A 19345-nucleotide genomic window follows, 5' to 3' on the forward strand; every position below is an offset into this window, starting at 1 on the left:
CGTTCCAAAAAACCAAACTGCGCGGCCAACCGACACTTCTCGCCAGTGGATCTTCTCGAATGTCTCGCCAAACCGGTCATTCAACGATCCAACGACGCAAACCAAAAAAAATAAACTGTGTTTTGCCCGATAACGATATTGGAAAACTGGTTGTGTTCTGGCAGTGGAAGATGCGTTGTAGATGCGCAAAATCTGAAGGTCATTAGCCAGTCGTCTGGGGCTGCTGCTGACGTCTCTCGATCTCCAACTCCTCGGAGGAAAGAGTTTAAGTTTAAGAGTAATTTGGCGTTACAAAACGCCGAAAACTTTCGTATGATGCAAGCCCAGGATGGGTAATTGAAAACGAAACTTCATTTATAACGGGTTGGCACAGCAAAAGGAAAGTAAAACACATCCACCGAATCGTACCGAACGACTCATCTTAATAAGAAGAAATTAACAGCGATCAGCAAACAACGTTTGTTTGCACAGGTGGAAATTAAAAATAGCCCCCCGTCACGATGCGTGTTTCCAGTTTGCTAAATTCCCCCATTCCTATCCTTCATGTGCGGTGCGGGAAACGTTGGAAAAATTATTCAATATCTCACTCTCACAGGCTTTGCTTTCATCATTCGCCCGTTTTTGCTGCCTCCGTTGTTTCGCTTCCGATACGCCCGGGCTCGAGGTTTTATTTCCTCGCTGTAATTTTGTGGACCGCATTTGGCGGAAAATCACTTTCGATTGTTTCGATCATGTTTAATTCAACCTCAATCTTTAAATGTTCCCTCCCTGTTGGCGCTCTTCGCAAGCCTTCGATGCTGCTGCTGTTGCTGCCTTCTCATATTCGGTAGTTTGTTTTGTTTTGATGAAAAATCATACCAACCGAGGAAGCGGCTTTGCGATGGGAAAGGGTGAACAGAGTGAAAAGCTTGCGGGGAAGGGAGATAAAAATAGGACACGCTTCACGGACTATTATCATCGCTTACTTACCTCCCTCCCCTTGCCTTGCAAATGACGTTGGGGAATTGGATTTTTCTGCACACTTTGCTGCTTTACCACAACACACGCCACCACCATCAACATTACGCGGATGTTGTGTCGTTCGTCGGAAGTATTTGGTTTGTTTGTGTGTTGCAATTTTGGGGGGGTTTCGCTTTTTTGGCGTGACTTTGATTGCATCTTTTTTTGGGGAGTGCACCATATCATTCATTCCGCAACGCTTTTGGGACACTGTCACTTTCAGGTTTCTGGGGGATTTTTGGTTTTTGCGTTCGTGCGGAAGTGAGAGAAAGTTGTTACACACGGCCAAACACAGCAACAATGACCGCATCAAGACAGTGCGGCAGTGTTTCAAGTTGTAGCAATGATAGGATTCAGGAAGTCGCGAGAATGGCGAAACCAGCAATTGATAAACACGCTAAAAGGCTATAAAGTGGTGGATTATTGCAAGGAACCAACTGTTCTTCACGATTGAATAGCAAGAAGAGGGAGAGAGAGGAATAGAGAAAGAGTGAATCAAATCATCCCTACCAAACTGTCTTCACCGAATGATGTCTGTTGACCCCATTTCTTGGCTGACAAAATTCAATGGAGCTGAGTCGCAAACCTGAAACCCGGTTTGGATGTTTTTTTTTTGTTTTGTTAATACCAGTCGTCAGTTCCTACACAGTGGAACGGTTTCTGTACAGTGATTTGGAGGTCTTAAAAAACCAACCCTCCTCCGATTCAGTGTATGTGTGTTTTGTGTGTCTATAAGCCTATTGGGTCTGGCTTGGCTTTGTGTCTTCGAGACATGATTTTTTGGAGCTTCTAGCAAGCCTTCAAGTAGCAATCTCGAGGTGAAAGAAGCTTACGTACACACATGCGAATATTCGCTGCAACGAATCGAACTCGAAAGTGTGGTGTGGTGTGCCTACATTGACTAAACAACTTGTCTTTTACACACACTGCTCTCTCTCTCTCCGTTTCGAAACGGGTAAGGGGGATTAAGGCTCTTTTTTGCAGTAACTTCCATCATACTTCTTCAACCGTCCTCCAATCTGTTGGAGGACTTTTATGTTGAGGTAGTTGTGGTCTTCCCGACCCGAATGTCTTCCCCTGTGGTCGTTGCACATTTTTCGTTTTCGGAAACCCTTCTACCCCCTGTGCTGCTACTGGCTGTCTGTTGCTCCAGATATCCAGAATGTCAAAAAAGAAGGGGGGGGGGGGGGATTTTCGCCTTCCTGACGACCCTAAAGTGGGTCGTTGCTGTGGATATTCACCTTGGCGTTGGCGGTAACAAACAACGCAACAACGCAAAAGCGTGTTCATACAAACATTGAATGGGATGGAAAATTGCTTCTGAAGTAAAACACACGAAAAACAGGGCCAACGACGCCGTTCATTCAACTATCCAATGGGTTTTTTCTTCTTCTCTCTATTTCACTGGTTCGAAAGCGACACCGTCCCGGACTAGTTGTTGTTTTTTTTTTTGCTGCTGATTCTACCGAGTTGGGTATTTTACGGATTTTCCACACATTTGATGGCCCACAGTGTGACGGAGAAGGTGGAGTTAATTTTGGAGCTCCAAAAAATTCGTTTCGCGTCGTGGTTTCTCCCTCAAACTCTCGTCCCCGTCCGCTTTGTTGTACCACAGCGATTAGATGGGAAATTAGACTCGGCCACAAATCGATTCCGCCAACGCCTCCGCCAGTGTCAGTGGAAGGTACATTGAACTCCCTTCTACATTGAAAACCTCCCCCCAAAAGCTCCGGTCCCCGCGGGTATCACTCCAAATCGGGTGGAGGCGATTTAGTGGATTTGCTAATTCCGGTGGTAGATCGTTCGATCCACCTTAATCACACCGATGTTGATGATGATGATGATGATGATGATGGTGGTGGTAGTGATCTGTGTCTGTGTTCGGTTTGTTGTGGGAAGAAGAATTGTACGGAGAAGTATCAACGCACCGCGCAAAAACGACACGGGAGGAAGGAAGGAAAGTAAAAGTAATTTACGTTTTCAATTCCCAACCGTCATCGAAAGAAAGTTCGTCAAGGAAATGGCGTCTGTTCGGCTTTCTCCTTCTGTCGTTTTGTCTGCGATTTTTGTTTACATCGGCACCAGGCGTCCCGTGGAACAGAAGATTAGGCTTGGAGTCGGTTTGAGTCGTTATGGACTAGCCCGACTAGCTTCGTTTGTTTATTTTAGGCTAATGAAGAAGTGCAAGTTTTTCATGTTCGGTTATGTATGGGACGAGCGTTACTGTTGTTTGCGCTGGGATTAAAAAGAAAGAAAACGTTCCAAGACTCGTTACATACATGAAAGAACAAAAGTCTGTTATGCAAATAAGTACTTCCTTTCAGTTTGATTCGGAATGCACGCCACAAATCCGATCTGCAGTCTTTTGTTTTGGCGTGACATCTGACGCCAACCAACGCACCTTCGACCTTCGCAATCGCCTGACTCGGATTCATTCGAGAGCACCTCTGCTCTGCAATTCGCTCTCAAAAAAGGGAACGTTTTGAAAATTGTGCATTGTGTGTTGTACCTTGTAGCCCACGTTGTCTCATTGGTCCCGGGATTGGCCGCTGGGTCTATCATTATGATGAAGTGTCTGGTGCATGTTTCTTTCTTCCTTTGCGGCAACTAGAATTCGTTCCACTTGTGTCCTTCGGCGCGTCCACACGTTCGAATGATGATGATGTTGGTGTGCTTTCCTCGCCCCATTTAGCCTTCGGGTTCTGAGATGAGTGACGTTCGTCCGTTGTCGATGGCTCCGCACAAACAGACAAGAACCCAAACCGCGTGTGGCGCAATGCTTTTGCGTTCAAGTGCAGCAGCTGGCAGGCTGCCGCGTTGTGTGGCGGCAGTCTTGTGCACCGACGGATCATGACCGATCATACAAGGTGAAGCAGCAAATATGCGAAAGAATAATAACAATATTTTTGCGTACCCCGACCAAGAGCGGTGTACGCACGGCGAACCGATCGATTCGCTCGCGCGTCACTTGACCTTGGTGGCGGAAATGCGATCGCACCGAAAGGGTTATTACTGGTGGGCTAGTGGTGGTAAGCCAGACCCCCCCCCCCCCTCCTTGGCCCGTTCGGCCTGGCCTAATGGAGATCAAGTATCGATGGCAGAGAGTGTTAATGCAACCTGTAATTTGAATCTATGTGCGTTTTCTGCGGTTTTCTTTTGTGTTGTTGCTGGCTGGCTGACTGGACTTGTAAACAAACAGAGAGAAACGAAAGGCGTAAAGAGCAAAACGGATCGTTAAATTGCATTGTGCGAAAGGATACGCTAGTTGCGTGTAAATTGCACACCACCCGGGGTCCATATGGGGCGGGTTGCTGTACTGCGGTTGATGCCGTGGAGAAAAAAGGACTCCAATGGTTTGTGGTTTTGAGCTGCAAGAAAGCCACTCCCTTTTAAGACGCATTAAGTCTGTCATTGTTAAGCACAATCGCGTCTGTCAGATGATACTCGACACCCCCTCTAGGGTCGCTCTTTAGTGTTCTTCCAATACTGGATGCGGTATAATTATCAAATTGAACCATTCCTCACTTGCTTTAATTGCACCATTCGAGCTGAATGAGAACGGATTAATTAGAAATTCGATCATAATTGCATCCTTCCCTGTTCGTGCATTCAGCCAACATTAGCCAGCCGGTACAATGTAGCAACAGCACCTCGTGTCCCATTATTCATTGGGAAGTAATCGCGATCCAATCTCATCACTCTCCCCCCGTGTTCGTGGCTGGTGAAAAGTCATTTCACCAACTCGCAACGAAGCAACAAACTGATCAGTATCTAGCAAAACCCCCTGTTTGCAGCCATGCGTTTGTCTTGCACAGCCACACTCTTGCGCCCTGGCGGTGATGAATGATGGCGACGGTGAAGAACGGTGGTTGTTGTCGCGAGATCTCGCGAAATCTCCCCGCCGATTAAAGGTGAAACGGTTGAAATGAAAACACTCACCCAAGCACTGCTTTAGCGCACTGTGCTGTGCAGTTTGCCAGCAGCACGAAAAGGGGCACCACTGCAAATGCGATTTGGTGAAGGGTAATAAATATTCGTGGTGCATTAAAGGGAGCTTGCGTCCTTCGGCCACAATTCTTGCACTCTGATCGCGCGGATTTTTGTGTTGACAAGAGAGCTGGGCAGGACAGCGCGCGCGGGAATAAAAACTCCCCAAACGCGCCTCGCCGCGAGAGCTTTCCAATTAAGATTGCGTCGGCTTTATGAGACCACCGGTCTCTGGAGGTAGCACTGGGTCGTAGCACAAGCCCACAGTGAGCACTGTTGTTAGATGCTGTGCGCGTGACGACGACGATGATGATGATGCGATGATGCAACCGACGAGCGTGCGCGCGCGTGCACTGGTGCGTTCTTTATGGCATACGGGGGCTTCTGACTCGAAATAAATGAGCACGAGCGGAGGAGTTGAACTGGATGTATGGATGTGGGTATAGAGAGAAAGACCCACCGGCCAAACGTCTAATAAAAACCGGCTTCTTCGGTGCGTGATCGGTATCGTTGTGCCCTGAGACACTGGCCAACAGACTGTCGACCACGCGCTTCATAATTGCTCGATCACGTTCACTAATTCCCCGGTGCTTCTTGTATTTCTCTTTCTGAGCTGTGGCTTCTGCACACAATGTAAGCTACCATTCATCACAAAATCTCCCTTTTCTCAAAACCGGTGTTTGCATAACTTTATTTTGGAAGCTGCTCTAAGGTTGGGTACCGTTTTGACTTTCATTTCATATCATGCAAGAACATCAGAACGCCATAAAGAACCAAATCAGAGCCATCATTTGTGAGCTTAACTGATCCACGTAATAGTCCGCTAGAGATGGTGCACATCTTGTGCATTTTAACTGTCGTAAAACAGATGGAAACAACTCCAAGCAAAGATCATCAAACCGCAACAACACCCGTTCCCCCGTTAGATGAGATTACGTTCTTGAAAACCAACTTCCTACCAAGTCGTCGGTGCGCTTGATTGGCTGTTAAGATAGATCTTGTTTTACAAGCGCACTCTATCGATCTTGATGGCTGCAACGAACGCGCGTGCATGTTTGCTATTAAAATCTTCAAGATAGGCGACCCAGCTGCTGCTGCCGCTTCTCGATAGAGACGCGGATCGTTCTTTTTTTTATCACCACCAGCTTGTGCTCGAGACACTGCCGGCGGCTAGAGTCAATAATTCACTTCAACTCCAGCTCTCTCGGTGCATACTAATTTACGCACCCCGTGCCAAGGCGAAACTTCTGCGCTGACATTAGGCCTAGTCTCGCCAAACACACACACACACATAGGTCTTGCGGGTGCTGTTACGCAGTCGCCGAGTTGGCACGGTTGGTGCTGCCCTATCGGCGGACAGCCGTTTTGCTGGCTTCGAGGCTTCGAGGGGTGGGTTGGGAACCTCAGTACGCTCTCATATGCCTGGTGTGTTGCTTCCAAAGTTAGCCACATTCGGCTTCGGGTAGAGTGGGAGCTCCGTGGAGCTAGCTAATGGGTAATGAATATAATTATCATTACTATTATTATACCGTGTGGTGCGCTGAAGGTGTTTGGAGTCTTTGGAGGACGTCTGCGCCAACGTGTCGCCTGCAGTGTATACTACGTACACACGCACGCAAACGGTTAATCCACCAGTGCAGCACGGAAACCGGTACCGGCGTGCTGAGAGAAGGTTGGGTTTGTTAGGAAGATCGACCCGAAAGTAGGCCACCGGTTACGATCGCAGGCCACCTCTACCTCGGGGGAGTGGCCGCCTGCAAGATGAGAGCTGTGTGAGGCACAAACACAGTCACTCCCCACTTCAACAGGGAATGAAGCTTGGTGCTTGCCTGGACTTCTGCTGCTGCTGCCTGCCCGGTGTACGACGAAGCACTCGTGATTACTCCCCGAGGGTACGTTCAGAAGGTGCAGGACGCGAACTGCAATGATTGATCTGCAGTTATGTACCGTTTGATTATGTCGTGTGGGAAAAGTTTTTTAACTGGCCAGCTCTGACGATGAGGTTAAAGCGATTCATTATTCTTCGATGGAGGAGAGGTGGATAGTTTCATGGTACGTTATTCGTTTGGCGCGTTTTGTCGCAAGACGTCCTGCAAACTCTAGTCTTCGATGAAATGTGTTCTTGAGCGGCTAGGTACACCTGCGTCACCTCCAACATGGCGCAATGGGTTTTCTATATGACTGACCTTTTTTTTGCTTTTCCAAACCACCTGCCCGTTTCATTAGAAAAGTGTGTAATAGAATGTTGAAGACTTCAAAATACATTGCAGCTGGAGCGGCACACCGCAAAGGGAATGACCTCACGAACATAATCGCTATGTTTTAGTCTTTTACAGACGTGTTGTTTCTGTGTTGTTTTATGTTCCCTTTGGGATTTAACGACCTCGCCCAGAAATGTCATTGCTCGATAAGAAATGTTTGCCCAAGTGCTCCACTTTTTTTCTGGAAAACATAATGTTTGCATGCATTCTTGCTCTCTCCTTCTCTCTTTCTCTCTAATCTTATCATCCTGCAAACCGTATACGAGCTTTTAATTGCCACCTTGCTGGGACCTGCATAACTGTAACACAAGCATTAGGAATGTTCCTTCGGAGAGACAATCTTAAAATCTTTACATGCTACACATCGACCAACCAACCGGTGTAGTACCGTCAGCTCTAGTGTACCTGGTGTAATGTGTTAAGCGTTACGTAAAAATAAAACATTATTCACACGGAACACTCCACCTAAATTGCGCCCTAATAGCTTTCTGTACGGCACGCGCTTCGGGGCATGCCAAGTCGCAACGGTGATAGATTCACACTCTTGGGATGGTACGGAATGGAACTTGGGCGATGGTTGTCACCGCTAAACCACAAGAGCGGTTAACCTAATCGCGTGCGCTAGGTCCCATGTATTTTTGCCCCTTTCGTATCCCAACATCCACTGTGTGTGTGTGTCTGCACTCCCTGCTGGCTGGCACTACGGTTGAACGAGCTAATGACCGCACTAAGTCGAGAAATGTGGAACTAATAGAAACACCACGCGTGAAGTGATGCAGCACGCGCAATCCGCTCCACATGTGCGTTTCCACGCGGGCACTCGAGATGGGTGCTGGTTGGCTGTGGCTGTGGGCCCCCGCTCGCGATCCAATCCATCTTCGTCAAGAAGGGCTTGAAGTGAAGTGCGAAGTGCGGGCATTATCATTAGAATCCCGCCCGCCAGCAGGCGCAAGCGGAGCACACTTAAGCTCCATGTCGAATGGGGTGAGCTGATGCCAACGTGTGCTCCCTAATGCGCTTTTTCTTGTTAGATTGAGCTGGCAGTGCAGCAGCAGCAGATCTCCAGAACTCCATGGGCGGCTCGGAAGCTTCCAAGCAGTGTGTTCTGCTGCTGGTGGTTTGTTAGTTGAGCTTCTGGCACTAAGACGGGCATAACCATCGCAAGTGTAGCGAATGTTCAGAGAATATCGAACCGGATCCTCCGATCGGAGTCGATCGATGTTCGGAGTGGCGCACAACCCTCCTGTGTCCAGCGATTCCGTGGATCAAAAGCGCTCTCAAGGCGATCGAGATTTGTGAAAGGTGGTTTCACAGATATGCTCCCGAGCTCTCCTTGCGTCCTCTCGGCAAGAAGAAGAAAAAACACGATCCAATCTCGTTCAGGTCTCAGGTCTCGTTGTGATCGTGGCCCGTGGAAAGGAAAACAATATTACAACTTCTTCTTTTCGTCACGCCGGGATCACCGTGCCGTGTATGTGTGGAGTGGGAGCAGAAAAGGCTTGCCAGATTAAGCAATTTTTGTAAAACCAGTTTTCCGAAACCTTTCCCTCTCGGTCGTATCGCTTCGCCGTACTGTTGTGTGGACGTTCTGTGCGCCTGGTTCCTCCCTGGTTTTAGGTTTCGCCATTCGCATAATTAGCGTGTGCAACTCGCGCGAAATCGGGAGCGTTCACTCCCTACACTACTGTTCCTTTTCTTGGTGGCTGCTCAGAAGAACTTTGCGCGAAATCACCGTGACGACGACGGCGACGAAGACGGTGAGAATGTGTTAATGATGCGCTGAAGGACGCCCAATTCCTTGCTGTGCTGTGTGCCACTCTTTTCGCTCGGAGTGTCTTGGACCGATCGTGAAACTAGTTTTATATGCGGTGATCGTGTGTGTGTGCATCTGTGCGGGTACATTGGTGACCTGTGAATGAAGAAACGACGCTACTGCTTCACCTCCGGAGGATAAGTGGCCAAATCGGAGCACCTCAAGTGATCTCCTTTGGCCATTAATTCTCAAGTGGAAGATCGTACGGAGGAACTGACGCTCGCTGACTTCGGGTTTGCCGTTTCTCTTGTGTGCCGGTGCATGGAATTGATCGTCTTGTGCTTTGTTTTTGCAGAGGAATAGGCAGCAGCTTTCGAAGGATAAAGTGTCCACATTGTGTGTGTGTGTGTTTGTGTGCTTTGTGTTTAGTGGTGCCGTGTGAAACGATCGTGCATGTGTGGAAGGACGTAGAGGAAAAGTGTGTGTTCTGCTGTGGCAAGAAAGCTTCCATTAAAACCTTCAGTGGGAATCTGCTTTTTGAAAAGTGCGTTTTACAGTCTGCAGCAGCAGCAGTTGTAGCTGTGGCTTTGTTTTAGTGTGGCCCTCCGGGCGGTCTTGTGGGCACCCGCAGCAGCAGTAGCAGCAGCTCCACCCCACTTCCGATGATTCCGTGCGTGAGTCTCACGGAAAGCAGTGTCCTTGGGAATATGAAAGAACGCGTTAAAGAGATGCGAGTGTTCGGGTGTCGCTTGAATTTCTGGAACAATGTAACGCTGAACTTCGGTAGTAATAAGGGTAAGTGTCCCTCCCCGGGATTCTCTAAAGCGGAAGTTTGAACGCTTTAAAGATTTTAATAACGCGCGGTGAAGACGCGCTATTTAAGCTCCAGAGCGGGAAAGGTATCATCAGCAAATTCTAGGCCAATCGCGATAATCGCGTCCAGTAATGGGTTCGAACGTTCAATAAAATAAACGTGCACATTTCCCTCCCCACCGTCATCATATCGGCTGTGGTAATTGTGGATTAATTTAATGTGCTTCTGAAGCCGCTGTTTAGAATCAGCCGTCGCCGAGGGTCTCCGCCGGCGGGCGAACTTCAATTATCGACGGGAAGAAAATAAATACCATTGCTGATATTAATAGCCCCGATGAAGTGAGTGTATGTGTGTATCCCACCATTGTGCCTAGCTCCAAACGGAGGGGGCGATCCTGCTAGTGCATAAACTGCGGGAGCATTTGCGGCGAAAGATTGGCCCGCTTTTTGCTGCCTTCCGTTTATGTCTTTTTTTTTTGCTCATCGATCTTTGCATTGCGCAAGCGAATCGATCTGTCACGAGGTTCGGTTCGGTAGAGTGAGCTCTCCTCCTCGCCCGCCAGTCGCGCGCCCGTTATTTTAGGACGCCCGTTAAGCCATGGGCGTAAGCCCTTCGGCGTAGGTCCTCCGTGCGGGCGGCCAGGTCAGGGCGGGGAGGTGCGATGCAGTCATTAATTATCTGAAATCAATTACCCATGCTCACGATGCGGACATCGGGAAACATGGTTTACGATTTCATCGGGTCGGCGAGCGCTAAGGCACAACACTACTCTCTGTAGGGTACACATCGAAGGAAGCAGGGGGTATACATCTGGGCCTGTGTGTAGAGAGTGGTGCCTCGGTGGTCGATTCGATTCACTCGCTGCACACCGCGGGACCTAAGGGAAATAAGGGAGAAGGGAGCCTAGCAGATTAGATGGTGGCGAATCGGGACGCGCTCGTACAAGCTCGAATAGGGGGTAAGATATATGTATATTCCTGTGCTGGCGGAATCTGTCGGCGGGCGTCTGTTGTCTTGTCTAATAGCTGACACAAACACATTCGGTGCTGTTGGTCGGATGAGCACCGGACTGAGAGGGCATGTTTTACATAATCGTGGCCCTGCTAACGGTACTATCGCCCGGTCGGGCCGGACACCACACCGTCGATCGATGAACCGTGGAGAATTGTGTGCGCGCGGCCGCAATGGTTATGTGTGTAGCTTCGGTTGATCGGTTCTCGCCCTTCTTTATTTTTTTCACTAGAAATGGCGCCGTACGATGAAGTGCGAAAGGTGGAAAGTGTTATTACAGTGGGTTGACACTGGTACGAACCTTTGGTGGGGAAGCGAAGAAGCGAACCTCGAGATGAAGAAAGTGGACTCTTTGATAAATTAGAACTCATTTTATTTTAGCATAATTCAAACTTGTCTCAAAAAGACGTGAATTAGACGAAATGTATTCATCCTGAACGCTGAACACTTGCACAAAATGAAGATCTCTCTATTTTCCAGCAGATCGTGACGTGATTGGCTGATCTCCATAAACTACCAGTCATTCTGTTCCAGTGAAACTTTATCGATTCCCCGTATCTAAAGCGATTCCGGTAGCGGAACCAAAATGTAGAACAATTTCCACTTAATGTAAAGCTATTAGAAGGTGTGCGTGTATGTGTATCTGTCTGTTTAGAACCGGAAACGTACCTGGAGAGCGTGTATGGCCGGTTCGGTTGAATGAATGACGGGGGCACATATTGGTAACGAGGTAAAGGTTAAAACATGCCCTGTCATCATGCGACTGGCGTGGCATAGGGAGCACTTTTGCCTAGCTTCGCCTGCTCCTACACCCGTGGAATTGGTTCAATTTGGAACGTTTTGCCTTGATGATGGTTGGTTGGATGGTGCTCCTGCTCCCAAAACCCTAAAACCATGTCCGTGGCGTGCGCCTTTCTTTCCTTACTCACACACAGACGGAAAGGCCACTGTAGCGTTGGGCTTGGATTGCCGGCTAAACGATGTTTAATCGATAGCGCTCGCTCTCTCCCATATCCTGCCAACTCACCAGATATACAGAGGTGTGTGTGTGTGTGTGTGCGTTGTTTGTATGCCAAAGAAAAAAGGGGTTTGAAGTGTTCCGATTAGTTCCAGGCTTTGGCGTAGCGTTCTTTAACCTTGTTCTTGGAAGTGGCATTAAAATTAAATATTGAACCGGGTTGTGTGTGTGCGTGTGTGCGTTAACAAATAAAGAATCACATCGAGCAATCGTGATCCGGCTCTGTAAGAAGCCACAAGAGAACGCAAACTGCAAATTAACTCATTTCCCATGACAGGTTGGTGTGTCTTCGAGGCGTTGGAGAACGGTGGAACGTGTGCTGCTTACTTCATTTGAATAGAGAGCTTGATTGAGGCTGCTTAATCTCGGATGGTGCAGGTTCTCTCCCCCCTGTATGGGCGACGATACGATTTGTGATCCGAAGGGCTACGGCAGAAGCCGAAAGATTCCCACATGCGTCCCCACGCCATTCATTTGCTGCTTAGGTTCGGTTTATGAATCGCTGTAAATTTATCGCACCCATCATCTTATCCCGCGGGCCAACTTGCACCCTCCATTGCCGCTCCGGATGCATGCACCTGCGGTGTGAAGTGTCTATTTTTTAACCAGCACAGACCACTTAACAACACCATTCCCGCGAGAGAAAGAGAGAGAAAGGTGTATCGATCGCATTAGGAGATCGCCCCTAGGGTTTGTCTTGCGATCGGTCCCAACGATCTTGGGGCGGGGAGAGGGATCAACGGCAAAGATATGCAAATGTGAATGAAGAGTACAATCAGCAACGCTTGGCACGTCCCAGCGCATCGAAATGACAAGGTAACGCAGGAGAGAGAGAGAGAGAAAGAGCTCTCCAGACGAACGCGAGATGCTCGCAGCTCTCGGATAGGCAGAATCATTTTGCAGTTGTCACGTTTCACGTGTGAGGTTAATGACGGGCTCCACTTCCCATCTGCATCGGCGAAGGGCTGCGGGTCGCAGCTTTTAATGTATGGAGACGATCCTCGTGCTCGGGGGGATCTGCGCGTGCCCGAAGCTCATCGCGCTTCTCGTTAGCAGGCATTAGTTCTTAACGATGTTAGTCGGCGTAGAGCCTTGGGAGGGCATTTGGGAAACTGCGGGCATCAAACTGAGCGTCAATATAGCCATACGAAGTTGTTGTCTTCTCCACTAACGCTATTTTTTATTGATCTTTCTCTTTTTAGGTAAGTGTCCGAATGTACGGCGTCCAAAGTCACTAGAGAGTCGCTTCTTCCTTCCCTCTCTAAAAATGGTATGCAATACGGAATATTGCGTCGGAAGAATATGAAAGGATGAGCAGGTTTGATCGCGCGCCTGCCGGGTGGGTCGTAAAATGGCTCGCTTTTATCATCGGTTCATTCCCGATTCGCCTCGTCGCGTAATTACTGTTAATGGCGCTGTATATGTCAAGACGGACAAGTATGATAGATGACACAGACCAGGGGTCCGGAGACACGACCCGTTTCGTGTGATATGCTTGCCGGCTCGTTAGAGCTTGTGTGTTTCCATGCATTTTCAATACCGCTGTAAAAAAAATCGGTACCCCATACACCGCCACTTGGTGAAGACGATTGAAACGTTCACATCGTGTGCCGAACATGGCACTTCATTTCTTCACTCTGCCCCCCACCACCTCAAGCGATTCCAAACGTCAGACCCCGATGAGTCGGTGTGTGTGCGTCTAACGCGTCGTGAGGTGCCACCGATCGGTGAAAATTTCGATGTAACCAACCGACGTGTGGTGAAAAACGCCCAAATGTAGGCACCGTTTTCATGCATGGGTTTTGGTAGGTGTTTGCACCTGCCTGCCTACAGCACGTCGACGCAGCCGCAGCCGTTTGCAGCGTGAAGCAAATCCAATCAAACGGTGGTTAGCAGGTGTCTGTCGGTTGTGGCACCTGTTGTAGCGACACCTACCACACGCCCCATCCAGTACGCATGCAGGTGGTGGTACGCGTCTCCACCCTCCATTAAACAAAAGCGAAGCGACGAACCTTCCCCTTCGTTTGCGCAAGCAATAAAAATGTCACACCGTGCAAGCGTTTTTGTGTACCACCATGGCACAATTGTGGGTCGTCGGATTGAATGAAACGAGGGAGTCCGATCCCGGTTTTTTGTGGGTGCATACGCATGACGGGTCGGTTGATCGGAAGCGGTTCCGATTTGAAGGGAACGTGTGGCACTGTAAAATCGGTGATTTTTTGATTGACTTGTTGAGTGAAGTTACATCCACACCCTACACCGGTACGCTGTCGTCTGGTACGATGATGATGAAGTACCCATGATAACAACAGAAGGGCTCAAAAAGCTGGGGGGGGGGGCTTCGTGTGCGAAGCAGCGTTTCGTGGACGGTGAAGCGTCCAATAAAACCATAAATCGATCATTTTACGGCACCGTGTGGTGTATGGCGCTAATGTAACGTGTGCTGGTTCAGCTATCACTTTATACATCGGTATCGTTTGTTTTTGATTTTTTGTGTGTGTTGATTGTTTGGAGTGATTTGTAGAGATTTATTGGTCTTTAGTTGGTACCAGTTGGAGTCAAGGAAGAAGGGAAAGGGTTTTTTTGTGAAGCGTTATACCTTTCTTATTGCAATTTTGTTTTACCTTTTTGTGTAGCTCTTTCTTCCGAGCTTTCGAATGATGATGATATTTCAAAATCTATATAATGCGGGCGAAAGAACTCTAAAAGAGAAGCTGACCGGATAGGATAGATCGAGCTGTCGAAGATGCCATTCAAGCCGGGTAGGCTCTAGTTTCGTCGCCGATTGTTTGCCGCGAAAGGGAAAAGGAACCGAACCCGAACTACCGAACACAAAAGAAAACGTCCTGTAATCTTCCACTTTTTTTCGTGTTCCTTTCGTGTTTATCAGCCAAAGTATCCTTTCTCTCGGCTGCATCATTCATAATCTCGCAACGAAAACGTGTATCGTGTAATTCATAGAACAAACATTGACCTCTCCTGTACGTGCACGGTTTGTAAGAACAGCCCCGATGAAGGGCACAAAAGAAATGCCCCGTGTCGGAAATGAGATGAAGGAATGGTTTCAGATTGTACGTCTTCTTCCCGGTCTTGCCCTCCTTTTGCGCCGTGTGCTCGATTTAACAACACCACCCCATTCATCCATCAATCATCGACCATCGGGTTTCGGTTCGTGTGTAGCAAAGGCAGAGCGTGAGTAAAACGATGCGATGCGATGCGCGATCGGACGCGCCTGCAGCGCCAACTGCATGTGTTCGATAGTGCGCGTCCACCAAGCGGTGGTGGGAAATTGGGGCCCTCGTTCTCACCCGTTGTCGCCCGATCGCGCACCGTTCTTCCCCGGGGTCGATCGATATCGACACCTTTCAATCTGTGACGGCTGTTGGGAAATGGAAAATAAAATGCGTCGCTACAGCAGTTAGCGTTTCGCTGTGAGCCAATGTGTGGGCAACAAAACGGCAGCCGAACGGTTGGTGGTGATGGTGGTGGTGGTGAAAGAAAGCGGTTGTTAAAAAGAAGCTATATGAGCTATCTCCGCATAATCCAAACAAAAGCCCGTTGGACGCAACGAAAGCGCGGATGCAATCTTGTCTCGCATCTCAGACACCGAAAGGCATTAACGCACACACAAACACACGCATACGGCCGGCTAGGGATGGATGCATCGCGGGAAGAAATCCGAAGACGGTTCGGGTTCTTGGAATCTTTTTCGGTTCCAATTGGAGAGGTAACATAAAACGCGCACAGACGGACGGGCGGAGCAGCATGTATCTGGGCCGTTCTGGCCCTTGCTGTTGTTGTTTTTTTCTGGGCAGAGGTTGATGTGTAAAGGTCAGCTTAACTTGATGCAAGCGAACAACCTCAAAATTTGTGAGGTGAATCCAATGCACGAATAGAGACGGTATGGAAACCAGGAACGAACGAAAGACATAAGAACCGCTCGGAAGAGTTCAGAAGTGAATGTTTTAAGGACGAAGAATGTATTTCAACCCCAAGATATGACAGCTGACGAGCGGAAGAAGCAACACACTGCGTCGTCGTTTCAGAATTGGATTTGAATTATTATTATCCACCCGGACGATTTCATCCGCTGACCCGGAGGAACTTCCCCATTCAAGAGTGTAGTGGGTAATTTGTTCACGACATGGATCTGGTTTCACCCCCGAAATCCTGTTACATTCGAGATGCATCTGATTAGGTCATTTATAATGCTTCGGGCGCTGGAATGTGGTGGGTGTCCCGGTTTATGTGGTCGGCCCCCTATTAGGGGCATAATAAGAGCCGAGCCAAGATCGATCTTCATCTGGCGACATTCTTTTCCACGCCTTCGCCTTCTATACCAGCATCCCCCGTATCGTATAACCCTCCGACCAGTTTGAAGTAAATTTAAGCAAGAAAATTACCATTTGAATCTAATGACACGGCGGCGGACGCACCCGCGCGGCGCGTTATCACAACATCCGTAATGTTGTCTGATTGCAATCAAATGAGAAGGGGAGAAGAAGCGACCGCTTGTTCGCGACACAGTTCTCACATTGCAGATTCGAATCAGCGTTTGGGCACCATACGGGCGAGATCCATTTGTGCGCGTCGATTGACGGTAATGTGTTTGGAAGATGAAATCCTCTTGCGCTGGAGGAGCCTGCCCCTTGTGTGTGTGCGCGCGTAATTGAGTGGTAGTTTCTCTTTTGCATACCTTTTTCATGCACTTGTGACTTATAAACTTTAAATTGACAGTTGATGGATGCTGATTGCAAATTCGATTGCTGTAGCGATAACATCCCTCCCGTGCTGGGTGCATCTCGGCATACACCACTCACCCATGCACACAGCGTGTTGTAACTTCTATTCGGACCATTGTGTCCATGTGTCGTACCGCTGGCCAACGCAGAGTCGACTTTGTGGGCTTTCGGGGTGGTGATTATCATCTCACGGGAGCTCCAAAATCACCCCGAACAAAAAGCAGCATCGCGCGGTGTTGCGTGAACACACAGCGAGCGTCCAAACAAAAACGCAACCTGAACAACAAACCACTTCTCTCTCACCCCGAGGTGAGCTGCCTCTTGCGTTGGATGATGGAACTCGCTGCTGCTGTGTGGAGTTGGTTGCTTTCTTGGTTGCCTGCACTCCCCGTGATCCGGAGGTGATGAACTGGTCGATCCGATTTTAACGTTTAGCAACAAACATTTTGACCAAATAACAGACCCCACTCTTCTCCCCACTCGAGATACCAATTAGCGCGCACACTCTCTTGAGAAGAAGTGTGAACGTCGTGTGTGATGGTGATGGTTTTGGGGGCAGAAATTGGTACGAGCTTCGGAGCACGTCGTCACCGTGCCTTCGACATTCGGTTGATAATGCAGGCTTTTGAACTCTCCCAGGCGGGAGGTGGTGGCGGTTCATTTATGCCAATTTTCTACCCAAACTCTCTTCTGCTGTCACGGCAGGTTTTTCTCCCCTGATGTGAGCCTATATTTGAAGCACTTTTGGTTGTTGTCGGATTTCACGGTTGGCATATAAATTCACCAAAAAAAAAACTGGGGAGGAAGAGAGCATGATGGATGAAAGGGAAAGTTGTGTGTTGTGGCTGGAGGATTTCAGCATTTTGGTGTGCTGCATGTTGCGCTGGAAAGTGATGATTATAGGGTGCCGGGGTTGTGTTTGGCGGATGTTTTTTTCGCGCATGTGTTTTTCCCTTCATTTTGGGTCACCGGTTTCCACAAACACACAGTTTAGCAATCGAGAAGTGTGGGGAGTCTTGCGTCACGCTTATCATATCTATGTCGGTTACATTCATCAGCGTGTAAGGAAAATCTTATTTCGCAGTATCATTAGTGGAGCATGTTTATATCGCGTTTCCATTCGGGTTTTTACTGCGACGCAAACATTAGTGTGTCTTGTTTGCACAAGGCCAAGATTAATGCGCATAACATAGCCGTTTGGGGAATTTAATTGCGTCTAAGCTTCTCAGTCGCAATGAAATGAATAAGCAAATATGACCTATATAACTCCCATGCTGTTACTAGTGGTTTAATTCTGCTTTATCCCTTCGTACTTCATCTCAAACAACAACAAAAACCCGCTTGCAAGTGGACGTGTGACATACTTTCCTGAGGTCATGAGTTGCCCGCACAAGTGCATCATAATGCCTAACGAGAGTGCAATTTGTACTAGACACCCTTAGCAGATAAAATGAAGAACACACTCACATACACATAGGAAAAAGGGCATTCCTTAATGATTACCACCCAGTAACGTTCCATCCAACTGTGATGCATATCAGAAGGCAACAAAAAACGGGAATCCTTCTTCTCCATCTGTTTCCGGACAACCTGCCACTTGCTGTATAGTAGATGTGTACCCCGTGATGATCGTGATGATAAGAGGAAGAACTTGTGAACGAAGAGAAGAGGTCAGTGTGTAATAGTATTTTATTCAACCCCTTGCGGCCCTTGATTGGCAGTGCAGTGTGCAGATATTTATCTGCCGTCCTCTGAGAGTGGCGATGGTGGGCTTCGCAGAAAAAAGAATCAAGCGATACAATGTATACGCTCGTCCGTATCCGCAATGAGGCAGCGTGTAGTATAATTTAGTACACTTTAGTGAAGAAACAGGTCTATTGCATCTTTAATATATACTTTAATTCGATTTAAAAGAAATCGAATGCGATGCAAGTAACGGACGGGCTACACTCGACAGTCTTCTCTCGAGAACAAGCTGGAAGAAGCAAGCAGGAAATAGTGTTGAATTTCCGTTTGATTTTAACTCTCCAAAACTCCTCCACTACTCAAGCCTCTCTAGCACCAGCTCGCATACTCAACGTGTCTACGAGATATCTCAAATGTCTTTTCCCTTTTCGTCACCCATACAGAGTGTGTGTGTGTGTGCAAATATGTGTACGTTGTCTATTTGCTGGAGATAGCGGCAGTCGCATCCTATTCAAGCGGCGCGTACCTTCGTTTACTTTGCATACATATCTCCCCTGGTCGAAGCAATGCGGGCGAGCGCGCACTCACTCAGTTCAATACCCACTCGATGTGTATCTATTGGCTGAGTGCCACCCACCCGCATCTCCGCGCGGAATTGCACACCCCCCGCCCTGCTCCACTTTATGAGTTGTGGCGCCATATTTCGCTACCGAATGACTTATCTTCTGCAGCAGTAGCAGCAGCAGCAGCGCAAGAAATGAATCGCTAAACGAACATGGCGCTACCATTACCACCATTACAGACGGCGAACCCCCATTTCAATAACATCGAATCTATTCTTGTAGCAGCCATTACCAATACTAATAGCATCATTTTAGCCTCACTGCTCTCTATTTCAAGTTCCCAGCGAACAGTCGAGGTTGTTCGATTCGTTTGCGCTTGAACTGCAGATGGATGCATCTAGTGTGGGTGTTGTGTTTTCGTCTCTTCCCGCATAGACTCACCCACTACTATCCACCTCCCCACGACTGTCCACTGTCTCCATCCCCTCTGTACCACCCCAAAATGCACGAT

At 48.3% G+C, this 19345-nt stretch overlaps 1 protein-coding gene across 5 annotated transcripts in view; it reads left to right on the forward strand.

Annotated features, from left to right (window-relative positions):
* The window catches only part of LOC120900230 (tyrosine-protein kinase Btk29A), a 71683-nt gene that overhangs the window by 29032 nt on the left and 23306 nt on the right, over positions 1 to 19345 (forward strand). The window contains exon 2 of one of the 5 annotated variants that reach the window (XM_040306949.1): positions 9356 to 9795. The exons of the other annotated variants lie outside the window; for them this stretch is intronic. Coding sequence (XP_040162883.1) covers positions 9663 to 9795 — 133 coding nt within the window. The 5' untranslated portion in view covers positions 9356 to 9662. The remainder of the gene's footprint in view (positions 1 to 9355; positions 9796 to 19345) is intronic. 5 annotated transcript variants of the gene reach the window in all.

Source organism: Anopheles arabiensis, chromosome 3 (genome assembly GCF_016920715.1).
Source record: "Anopheles arabiensis isolate DONGOLA chromosome 3, AaraD3, whole genome shotgun sequence".
Lineage (NCBI taxonomy): Eukaryota > Metazoa > Arthropoda > Insecta > Diptera > Culicidae > Anopheles > Anopheles arabiensis.